General features: G+C 37.9%; 1 protein-coding gene across 4 annotated transcripts; it reads left to right on the top strand.

Annotated features, from left to right (window-relative positions):
* The first annotated feature begins 3467 nt into the window (after positions 1-3467).
* On the top strand, positions 3468-11661 carry LOC108271594 (uncharacterized). Of its 4 annotated transcripts, none has more exons than XM_017479260.3 (9): positions 3468-3563; positions 3762-3852; positions 3958-4115; positions 4278-4417; positions 5582-5682; positions 7124-7241; positions 7342-7450; positions 7536-7641; positions 9866-11661. In XM_017479260.3, exons 2-9 carry the CDS (start codon positions 3778-3780, stop codon positions 10802-10804), a joined length of 1746 nt encoding a protein of 581 aa, XP_017334749.1. In that variant the 5' UTR covers positions 3468-3563; positions 3762-3777; the 3' UTR covers positions 10805-11661. The 4 variants fall into 4 exon arrangements, with proteins under 4 accessions (XP_017334749.1, XP_017334748.1, XP_017334751.1 ...); XM_017479259.3 differs by having other exon boundaries at positions 3468-3659; XM_017479262.3 differs by lacking the exon at positions 3468-3563 and having other exon boundaries at positions 3773-3852; positions 4008-4115.
* Positions 11662-12040: the final 379 nt, after the last annotated feature.

The following is a 12040-nucleotide window of genomic DNA, read 5'->3' as shown; positions in this document are numbered from 1 at the left end:
CTCCTTAAGCAGGTTCTAATCACTGGCACCCAATCTTCAACACCTGATTCAAATTTTATGGATTTGAAGGTGTGATAAATGTCGGGGTGTACTTACTTTTTCCATGTGACTGGTCTGGTTTTTGTTCATTTAAATTGTAAAAATTACTACAACAGGTCAATTTTATGTGTCGCTTGAATGTGTCAACTTTATTAATAGCCACTGAGGATCAAATGTTTGCTCGTCCAAATATGGCAAAACAAAGAATGATTGTACCCAGAGGTAACAGATACAAAGAAAAGAGCAATGGGCATAGAACAGGGCCTTGTGGAACGCCAAACACTTAGTATGCAAATACTAAATCAGTCAAATAAGACATGAGATAGGAAAGAGCTGCACCCTTATCTCCATCGACATTTTCTAGACTACCTAAAAGAATATTATGGTCTATGGTATCAGAAACTGCACTAAAGCAAACTATTACAGAGCTCAAATGGAAAGCCAATAAAAAGAAGTTGAAATGTAAAATAAAAAATTAAGAAAATGTTAAAAATGAGGGCAATGAAAATATGCAGCAGAAATAATTTGCTATGAGCTTAAAGGTAGGCACACACAAAAAAAAAGATGTTTCAACATGGATTTAAAAATAACTAAATATTAGACACACCTAAGATCTTCTGGGAGCTGGTTCCAGTAGTATCTAACATAAAAGTAAAATGGTGCTTCAGTCCCTCTTTAAAAAAGACATGTAATGCTTGTTCAGAAAAATATTCTTTCAGCAAACGAAGAAATAAGCATTGTTATTTATCTACAATATAAAATGCCTCCTTGCACAAAGCTCTTTATAGCAAAGAGTAGGTTATGTGGTCTATTGACCCCAATTCTCTAACGGAAAACCAGAATCTGTACTCACTTTGAAGTCAAGCTAGTTCACAGTCTTCAAAACATAAGCTCCAGATAAACATATTTTGAGGTTGCTTGATAAGGCTTTAAACGCACAAATCACGTACTGTAACTCACAGCTAAACTCTTTAATGGTTTAACACACATGAGATCGGGTGCAAGATCAGGCCTGCAATTTGAAAGAAAGGTTCATCCAAGCTTCTTGGATAGCTTGCTGAAGAGGTTTTTACTTGGATCCCTCTCTGATAGGGGTTGAACTCTCTGTTGTAGGGGTCTGCATCAAACCTTTAAGGTTTAGTCATATGACTATAACATACTGCATTGCTTATAAGTGCTGAATTTCAGATCACTAAATAAGCACGTGTAGGAAAGTGTTAGTTACGCTTTGGTTATGCTGTCATCGCTAGTCTTGCGATGTAGTACCTGCTTGCACACAATATACATCCTCTTATAGGACAAGCGCATACACAGAATCTGTTCTCACTCTCTCTCTCTCACTCTCTCTCTCTCTCTCTCTCTCTCTCTCTCTCTCTCTCCCCTCTCTCTCTCTATTTCTGTCTCTCCCTCTCTGTAACCTGACCCTGACTCCTTCTGCCCTCCAAACCTGCCTGATCCATCCTGAAGCTCTACTTCTGCTTGGAGCTTCCTTCACCTGAGAATCACGCACTGCCGCTGAGGACGGTAATGATTGAAATGATTACTGTGGATGGTGTCACTTGGATAGAATAATGACTGAAAACAGTTTATGTCCAAGTCTCATTCCTTATTCAATGGATATCATCATTTAGATACTATAGATTTAAAGCTAAAAGCTATAATAAAATCCAAAAAGGCACTCCTGCTTGTATGGAAGTTTCTTTCAACACATTCAGTAGTACTGTTTGACATTATAGCATATAGTTGTGGAAAAATAATGACTCATGATCACACTATCTGGTGTCAGTTAGAAGAGGATAGGTTTTCTTTTGAAAACCTTATCTCGTCTAAGGGAGTATTTTTTCTTGCCACCGTCTCTTCTGGCTTGCTCAATCAGGATCTAAATCTGCGTCTGGATTTCTGTAAAAATGCTTTGTGACAATGCCTACTGGTAAAAGTGCTAGATAAATACAGTAGAACTGACAGGTAATTCAGTCAACACTTGAGAATTCTTATAGGAATATAGGATACTGAATCATTATGGATATATTGGACAATCTGTAAAGAACAATGAAAACTTTCTACATGGGACTGAAAAATACTGTTCTCTGTAATAGAGATAATATTCTGGCATTTTAATTACAACCTAGGGGTGCTTTATAGAAAATAATTCACCTAGTATGTACAATCAGTATCTTGGAGAAAGCACCAAAGTTAGTCTGTTAGACTGTTTTTTATTTGACAAGTGGTCTATTACTTAATATGCATATTACTTTCTTGAAGGACAGAAAATGGTCTCTGTAAAATAATTAATTGACATGCAAATGCGGAAAAGGCGTTTTTCCATGAAGCTTTTAGGAAAAAAAAATCAAGAAGTTAAACAAACAAACAAACAAAATAAGTGTGTGTGTGTGTGTGTGTGTGTGTGTGTGTGTGTGTGTGTGTGTGTGTGTGTGTGTGTGTGTGTGTTTGATCATTTGGGACACATACTGTATTTGATCATATGGGACAGCATGTTTGGTCATATGGGCCACATAATGTATTTGGTTATTTGGGACGCATACTGTATTTGATCATTTGGGACAGCATGTTTGGTCATTTGGGACACATACTGTATTTGGTTATTTGGGACAGCATGTTTGGTCATATGGCGCACATAATGTATTTGGTTATTTGGGACGCATACTGTATTTGATCATTTGGGACAGCATGTTTGGTCATTTGGGACACACACTCTATTTGGTTATTTGGGACACATACTGTATTTGATCATTTGGGACACCATGTTTGGTCATTTGGGACACATACTGTATTTGGTTATTTGGGACAGCATGTTTGGTCATTTGGGGCACATAATGTGTATTTGGTCATTTGGGTCATTAGGGACACATAATGTATTTGGTCATTTGGTACAGCGTTTGGTCATTAGGGGCACATAATGTATTTGGTCATTTGGTACAGCGTTTGGTCATTAGGGGCACATAATGTATTTGGTCATTTGGTACAGCGTTTGGTCATTAGGGGCACATAATGTATTTGGTCATTTGGGCACATAATGCATTTGATAATTTAATGTTTGGATAATTTGTGTAATTTCATTGGTTAAAAACAGAAAATTAATGCTGTGTATCAATGTACCTGATGCCCCAATATACCTGTATTCACCCTGTTTAACTGTTAATATTTTTAACATATACTACTTGACCATTATTGTTACTTGTGCTAATGAAGGAACAAATCGCCATATTGTGATTTTTTTCATATTACGAAATATGAATACTTTGTTTCTCGAATATTGCTAGAGAGAGAGGGGGGGGGAGGGGGGGAAAGAGAGAGAGAGAGAGAGAGAGAGAGAGAGAGAGAGAGAGAGAGAGAGATACGCTCGCGCCGCTGTTGCTATGGTTACAACACGGCGACGCGCTGTATACTTTCAGCGCAGCTCAGGGAGACACCGGAAGTGTCAGCAGCTTAAATTCAGTCTCTGACTGCTGAACAAAAACCAACAACACTGAATGGGAACTTAAAACGTAAACTCAGAGAGTGAAGTGAGTAGTGAATCCAGCTGAGTGAGCTAAACAACTAGCTGAAAAGTGACTTAACGGACTATCTTGGTATCTTTATATAGAGGCTCTAAAGTTTGTGTAAGTTATTCCTGCATGCTTGTATATATTTATGCATGTATATATGTCTGTATGCATGTACATATGTATATACAGTATGTGTGTATGTATGTGTTATATAAGGGTTGAAACATGAAACATGACAACAAGAGTGCTCCAGGCTTTTGACACCTTGGACAATCACTCCAAGAGCACACTGGATAGACTTGCAAAGGTAATATAACTCTGACAATAATCCACTGTAGTGTTCATAGCATTATATGTGTATGAACAAGTTAAAATAGTGTAAATACATTTAAAATCTCGTCCCTTTTTTCAGAAAAATCGACAGCTGACACAAATGTCAACACAGTGCTTTGCCCATGGTAGGTCTTTTACAGGACTGGGTCTTCATCGTGAATTCAGTGCCAGAAAAAAGCCCAAAGCAAACGAGGAAATTGTCAGTGATGAACAAGATCTTCTTTATAAACGACTAAGGTAAGGTTTATCACAGATGACCTGGGTACCTTGATTGTTCCAACATACAATTCCTATTAACATTACTGTCACCATACTAGGAAAGAACTTAGCATTCTGTCAATCTGAACTGAACATGAAGTGCCAGGAATCACTTTGTTCAGGCTGATGTGTCCCGTTTAGGAAGTCTTTAGCTGTGGCAGCAAGCATGAAAGGCAGTTCCTGCAGCAAATCAGTCGAAGCTGGCAGTACCAGAGTTATCATACGTCCCGAAAAACATACATCTCACGTTAAGTCATCAACAGGACATGCAACGTGCGGAGGTAAAATGTGCCCTTAGCTAAGGAATGGATGACTTAAAAGGGTTAAAACTCCTGTATGGAAATACTAGTCAAAGAAGAGTTGAAGAGCAGAGGTTTAGCAGTTTAGTACTTTAGAACTTGTCTTAATAATATATTTTTTTTTACCCCGTAAACATGTTTAGGAAAAAAATAACAAGATAAAAGAGCCCTAATGTCACATAATACCTATGAATATGTATAAATATACTCCGCAACAAAAGAAACGTCCTCTCACATTCGACTGCTTTTATTTCCAGCAAATTTCTTAAATTTGTGTAAAATGTAAATATTTGTGTTAACATAACAAGAATCAACAACCGAGACTTAAACTGAAAAAGATTCACAGACATTTGATGAACAGAAATGGAATAATGAGTCCCTGAACAAAGTGGGGGTCAATATTAAAGTAACAGTCCATACTACAGTCCATCTCATCCTCATGGACTGCACCAGTTTGTCAGTTCTTGCTGTGAGATGTTACTCCACTCTTCCACCAAGGCACCAAGGTCTGGGGGGACACATGTTTACATATAATTTTCCACTGCAAGGACGATCAGCTGTCCTTACTGTCTCCCTGTAGCACCGTCTTAGGCGTCTTACATTACAGACATTGCAGTTTATTGCTCTGGACACATCTGCAGTCCTCATGCCTCCCTGCAGCAGGACTATGGCATGTTCACCTACTGCCTGTAGACTGTTCCACAGGTGCATGTGCAATAATTGTCTATGGTGTACAAACATCAAAAAACATTGTTTAAACCCTTTCGAATAAAGATCTGTAAAGCTTGTTTGGAATGGACACAGTTATCTTTAAAGTCCAGTCTTCTGAAAAAGGGACGTTTCTCTTTTTTTGCCTATTATATTAATAATGTTCAGTAATATAAAGAGTGTTTGGATAAAAGAAAAAAGAAAAAAGTCTGGACTTTGAGCCCAAAGTATTTTATGTCCAGTATATTTTATGCCAAATATTTGGTCCCATTTGTGTTATGTCTGTTGTCTTGATTTACTTATATTTATTTATTACAGTTAAATATTCACTCAAATTAAGTAGTTAATGAAACGATACATTTAATCAAGCTCAATAAATGTGGTTTGGCAGTGTACTTTTGACTCGACGTGTTTGCACCATGTTCTTTTTTTTTAAAGGCAAAGAAGATGTAGGAATAAGTTTCTCGATCATGCCGAAGAAGCCACAGACTCTCAAGCCAGAAAGTCGATCTCCACACAAAATGGCGTGGTCGAGAGAGGTGCTGAGAAACGAAATAATTCAGTCTCTACTCCTGCATTCTTAATTTTGCTCTATACTGTACTCTTTATGCAGAATTACAGTCCCTATAGAAATGTTTCTTTTTTTATTCCCGTCAAAGCATATACTCAGTGGTCATTTTACCAGGTTACCCAGTCCCACAGATACACCGACCCTACTATAACACCGCTACTGACCAGATATTAGATCACTAGAGATTGCTGAGAAACAGTCCGCCATCTAATAATCTCACGGTCTTTATCTGTCACACACATATTACATACGTGTGATGTAATCTAGTGAAATGTTTTTCCAACTGGAGATCCTATAGAGCTCCTTTTTAATTGGTATACAGGGTAGAGGAGAGTTAACAAAAGATTCATAGCAACAGAAGGGATACAGTCAGTAATTATACAGTATACCTATAATCATATAAGTGCACCTTTGTAAGTGCACTTCACTCAGACACTTTGTTCATACTGTTGTGTAATAGAGTTTAATATTTACTATATTGTTTATTGCATAGTTTGTGTGTGTGTGTGTGTGTGTGTGTGTGTGTGTGTAAGTGATAGTTTGTCGAACACCATTTGTATTATGCCATTAATGAAACGTTGTGATATAATGCATGGCTCAAATCTAATGTTTTAATTATTGAGCAAATTTTAGATATTAGATGTTAGCCTCACATCTAATATCATGGCCAGGCATCATTGTGTATACCTTATAACCTCAACTATGATTTTAATTTCAATAGGTGATAGACAGGACAGGTGTATCTAATAAAGTGGCCAGTGAGTGTGTATACCTTTGGAACAATGTTATCTGCTCACTTATTTCTTGCCTGTTGCGAGGCACTACGCAGTCCATCCAGGATATTGCGATCGCAGAAATTCACGCAAAATCAAGCAAACCGCGCAAAATTCGGAGGCGCTTGCAATTTTTCAAAATTACCACCGATTTTCCGCAGATTTGGGCCAAGATGCGTCATGTGTCGTCATCACAAAGCGCGTTCAGCCAAAGCCCTCTTTGATTCACACGAGTACAGCTAAAAGGTCTCATTTAAACGAAAGACCGTGCAGAACCATTTCGTGCGATTGCAATTTTGCCAATTCAAGTAGTTTTCTGCAAAAAAAAAGAAAAGCACGAAAAACTCCACGAATCCGCATTGTAAATTTTGAAAAAATCCGCAGCAAAATCAAGCATTTTTGGCCACAACCATCACAACAAAAAAATCCTCTGCGAAATCCTGATTACGTATTATGTTCGTTCAGTGTACCATATTAGATAGTTACAGAAAATATTCTTCAAATATTTAGGACACACACACACACACCCACACCCACACACACACACACACATATATATATATATATATATAAAATGGATGAACTTTGATTGGAAAGCCAGCGATGTGATTAGCTAAAAGTATTCTTTGCTTTCAGGTGGAGAAGGTTCCCTCTTTGCATGAACTAACCAAGGTGAACAGGAGCAAATCCTTAGTAGGCACCAGTCTTGGAAACACAGACATTTATCACTGGTGCTCCACCTCAGTTCATAGTGGTATGACTCACAGCAGTACTGTTCTCTGAAGAAATGTGGTCTAAGCAATTCACTTGAAGTGAACTGACCTCCTAACATGGTTGATGTGTATGTTTTCCAGAAGTGGATGCATCGTTTAAATCACCAGTGCCAGATGGATGGATGAATACTCAGCAACTTCAAGAGAACACTGATAATATTAGTATTGGCGCCAGTACACTTCACAACAAGTATGTTTATCCTTTTAAGAAGTGTTCAAAAAAGAATCAGTATTGATGGAATATCAGAGCTCAATCCTCTCGTTTCTTTTAATAGGACTGAAAAAGAAGTCTGCGTTGAGCCTGTTCCTCTTAGTTTTGATGATTTACTTATGAGGAATGATGTGAAAGTGCTCGCTCCTCGTCTGCATAAAGACTTCCTGGTAAACACCTTCTGTATCAAGTTCATGACTAAAACCTGGTTAAACGGTAAAGCAAATGATTTTTATACAGTCATGTGGAAAAATCTGTATCCTTATGGGTTTGAAAGGAAAAATGAAAGTGTGTATCTATTTTTACAAATTATCCACAAAGATATACTCCAAGAGGTTAACAACCAGATAACAATCCAAAACCAAGTGAAAACTGTACACCAAGAACTTAAAGGAGGTTTTGTCATAAACCAAAGGCCTGATCTGTTATGTGGCAGAGTAGAGAGGATGAATATTACAACTTAGAGGACATACAAAAGTAAAGGCAAAACGGTAGGCTCTCCTGATCTCCATCGATCTTCACACACAGTAATCTCTAGAGTTCATACACACTGATGCGAAAAACAGAATGAAAAACGTCTGAGAATGGCGAGACTGGTTCGAGCTGACAGGAAGTTTACTACAATGGTAAGCACAAAAGTATCTCAGAATGCACAAGACATCAACACCATCAGGCAGACCGGTTACAACGGCGGAAGACCACATCAGGTTCCAGTCCTGTCAACCAAAAACAAGAATCGGAGGCTACGATGCGGACAAACTCAGCCAAATTTGATAGTTGGAAGATTGAAGAAATGTCGCCTGGTCTTTTTTTCAATCTCCAACTGAGCAGTTACTGTGAGCCGGGACTGAATTATATATATATAATGTTCTGTGCAAACTTTTGCACTTGTTTTCCTGCCTAGTTTGTGAGTCTCATTTATCTGTCCTCAGATATGCATGAAATCAGCCACCTCCTGACATTTTACTGACCATAATCTATAAATCATAGTTTGAACTCAATCCTACATTCTTGTGTCAGTAAGAGAGGAAGGGTATATAGCTAACTGTGTACAAGGGCTTCATTTATAAAAACACGCGTGCTATAATATAAAAGTTAATATGCGCAACCTATAAAACATCAATGTGGATGAAAAAATAGTCCTAGATTTCTCCCACATATGAAGGAACACAATGTACTTCTTGTAAAAAATGGCTTCTTCTCAGATGGTGCAAAACCAACAATGTAAAAGGCTGGTTAAGTACCTAGTGGTAGCGATTTATTGATAAAAAATGGTCCAAATAGTGACTCATAAAGCAGTCATGACTGTCTTATCATTAAAAAGTCTTATCAGTCTTGGAAAATGCTTTCTGAGTAAAAGTCCCATATATACAGTTAAATCAAAACTCTAATTGGTGATAACTAGACCCGTGAAGTGAAAATCACATACCACATTTTGGAAATATAAGATAATAAGATAAAGGTGCTTACACACTTAATGGTTTTAACCACCAGCAAAATCAATCAATCAATCAACAAGTAAAAAACGCTACATTTTCTGCAAAGGAAAGTGATTTGAAGTGATTTTCTTTTAACCTCCTGATCAATTAGGTTGCAAATTGTGGTGCAAGTAAGAAAAATAAACACGGTGGTGAAATGATTAGTTAGTGAGGAGATTTACGACATGTCAATAGTTCAATGTTGCTACATACTGTAACTAAAAAATAACAGTGGATCTATTTTTTGGGACGTTTGAGGTCATACTCGATTAGTCTTGATGTGCTGCCTCCAAAGCTACCGTGCAGGAAAACACCCACCTCCTCTCCAGAGTTAAACCAAGCTTCGTTTTAGTCATTTAATCATTTAGTACTGATAACCCTATCATAGATAGCAAGCTGGGCAAACTGTTATCTGTCATTCTAGCTATGAGTGTTGTTATATTTGTGCGTATGATGCCTGAGCCATTTTTTTCCTATCGGTACAAATTTTTTTTTTATGACGAAAGCGCCCTAAATATGGGAGATTTAGCAGAGAAAACTATATATATATATATATTCCACTGGCATATTTGATGTGTATACTGCTTCTTCAGTTTTCAGAATCAAGTAACACTGGCACTGCATAAGGAAATAGTACATGTACACACTAGCATATCAGTGCATCAGTACAAACAGGTTTGCACGCATATTTCTGTAAGAACATTTTCAGTTTAATTTCAGGTTTCAATCCAGACGTATGCATGAAAGTATGAATTGTGTGAATATTTTATAAATGAGGTTCCTGGTTTCTGTCAACTGTAGCATGTGCCGTAAGGTTTTCTTCTGTCACACCGCATGATTATGAAAGAATTCTTTAGGTTTAGTATTTCATGTTGTCTATTTGTTTTTTTTTTTGTTTGTTTTTTTAATGTCCCAGTCTCAACAGAAAGCCAGTGAAACGTTCCCTGTGGTGTGCAGCCCTCAGCAGTGTGAATATGAGCCTTTCAGCAGCCCAGGATTCCACTCTCTGGATCCCGCACCACAGATCAGAAAGAGGAGCATGCGCTCAGCTATCATTCTCTACACGGAGTCCATTCAGGCAAAGTACATGATTCGCAGTATGAAGGGAAGACAGACAGCTGAAGGCCTTCGCAGTCACAGGCCATACACCCAGCCTGAGCTCAAGGGGAATAGGACAGCTGTTAATGGTGTCAACGTGCGTGTGCTCAAAGCTGATGGAAAGGTGATAAGATCTCCAGATCTTGCCCAACTTCCTCTCCATTATCAAGATAAAACACCTTCAGTATGTGCGTCTACAACCAACAACAAAATCTCGCTCATACCTAAAAAAGACGTTTTAGCACCTCGTGTCGGCCCTGTGATTAATGGATTGAACCCCAGTCAAACCTGTGACTCTGGAGAAATTTCTCCAGCCTGCTGTAAAGCACTGCCTTCTTCTGCGAGGAGAGGGTTAAGCAGCAGTGCTCACACTTCAACTCTAAAATCTTGCTGGAGCAGCTCGAGAAACAAAATGGAGTTCCTGTCAATCTCCAGACCACTAACGTGCAATCCGAATGGCATGGACCGCATTATCAGAGAGAAACAGCCTCATAATAGAGACTGGCACAAGGAAGCAAAAGAGCCATACAAAAACACCATGGCTGAAGTTACGGACTGCGAGACGTTTAGTGTGCATGAAATGAGCTTTTCCAGATGCAACAGTGGTGCAGACATGACGCCATCACTCCAGGAGACTGTGGTTGGTGATATGATCTCTGCCTGCTCAAATACCGATAGTGAGAAAACTCACAACTGCAATGCGTCCACATGTCAGCCAGAGACAATAAACATTCCAACTGTTGACTATCTGGATTAAAGCATCTTTCATAACTTTTCTGCATTTGTACGAAGCCCTGTACATGACGTGGCTAAAAAACTACAACAATATATCGTGACCACGAATTAAGAATTCGTTCCCACCTCGTGTTAAGTCGTTCCCTTGTTTTTAGGTAAATTGTTGCCATGTTTTGCCAATTCACAAATCCATCATCCTTTTATGATGATTTTAGCTGCTGTTATGGATAGAGACAATTTGATTGAGTTTTATTTTGAGTTGGGAATGAGTTAGAGAGATATTCTCAAAAGCTTTGCATTGTATGGAACCATTTTTAAGTGGGAGGCACCTACATTGCATATTGAGAGCCAGGGGGCTTTACCAGTGATGATATCATGACCTGGGGACTGGGTTCAAGAGTCTGCTCTGGCGAGCCTGGGAGTTAACGGTGTCAAGCATAGAGAGATTCTTACTTCTTTTCTGACACAAATACCTTCTTGCAAACACTGTATACACCAAATGATATCCATGATCTTTTCCAGGGTCTTGCAGCTGATCAACAATGAAATCAATACCAGCCCCCAAGTCACCATGTCATCACCAATATGCGATGCAGGCATGAATTGGGAAAAGGTGGCCACGGTCGACCTAAAATGAGGGAATGAATTAATAAAATGTGCTCATGTGTTAATAAGTTATGAGAACAAATTTTTTAATTCGTGGACACATTACAGGTGCATCTCAACAAATTAGAATATTGTGGGAGAAGTTTATTTTCCCCCCATCATTTTATTCAAAAAGTGGAACTTTCATATGTTCTAGATTCATTACACATAATGTGAAATATTTCGAGCCTTTTTTTTTGTTTGTTTTAATCTCGATGATTACGGCTTACAGCTCACGGAAATCAAAAATATCTCAAAATATTATAATAAAAGATGTATAATACATACAATCTCCAGGAGAAAGGTTCCTTTTATAGTAAAAATCTATTATATATATATATATATATATATATATATATATATATATATATATATATATATATATATATATGTATGTATGTATATTAATCTTAATAACTTCAAGACAAAGTGAGGGAACGAGTGCTTGCAGTTTTCAGACAGTTCCACATCATCATATGTAACTGTAAAGGGATAAAAAGTTGTTCTTTAATTATTTAAAAATGATCACATGACACACCACTGTGGTATAAGAGGAACAAAACACTTCAGTTTGTGCTCTGACTGGAAATCTATTTTAGTTTCACACTGTATC

This window comes from Ictalurus punctatus, chromosome 11 (genome assembly GCF_001660625.3).
Source record: "Ictalurus punctatus breed USDA103 chromosome 11, Coco_2.0, whole genome shotgun sequence".
Lineage (NCBI taxonomy): Eukaryota > Metazoa > Chordata > Actinopteri > Siluriformes > Ictaluridae > Ictalurus > Ictalurus punctatus.
The sequence above is the reverse complement of the archived record's forward strand: the minus strand, read 5'-3'. Positions and strand labels throughout refer to the sequence as shown.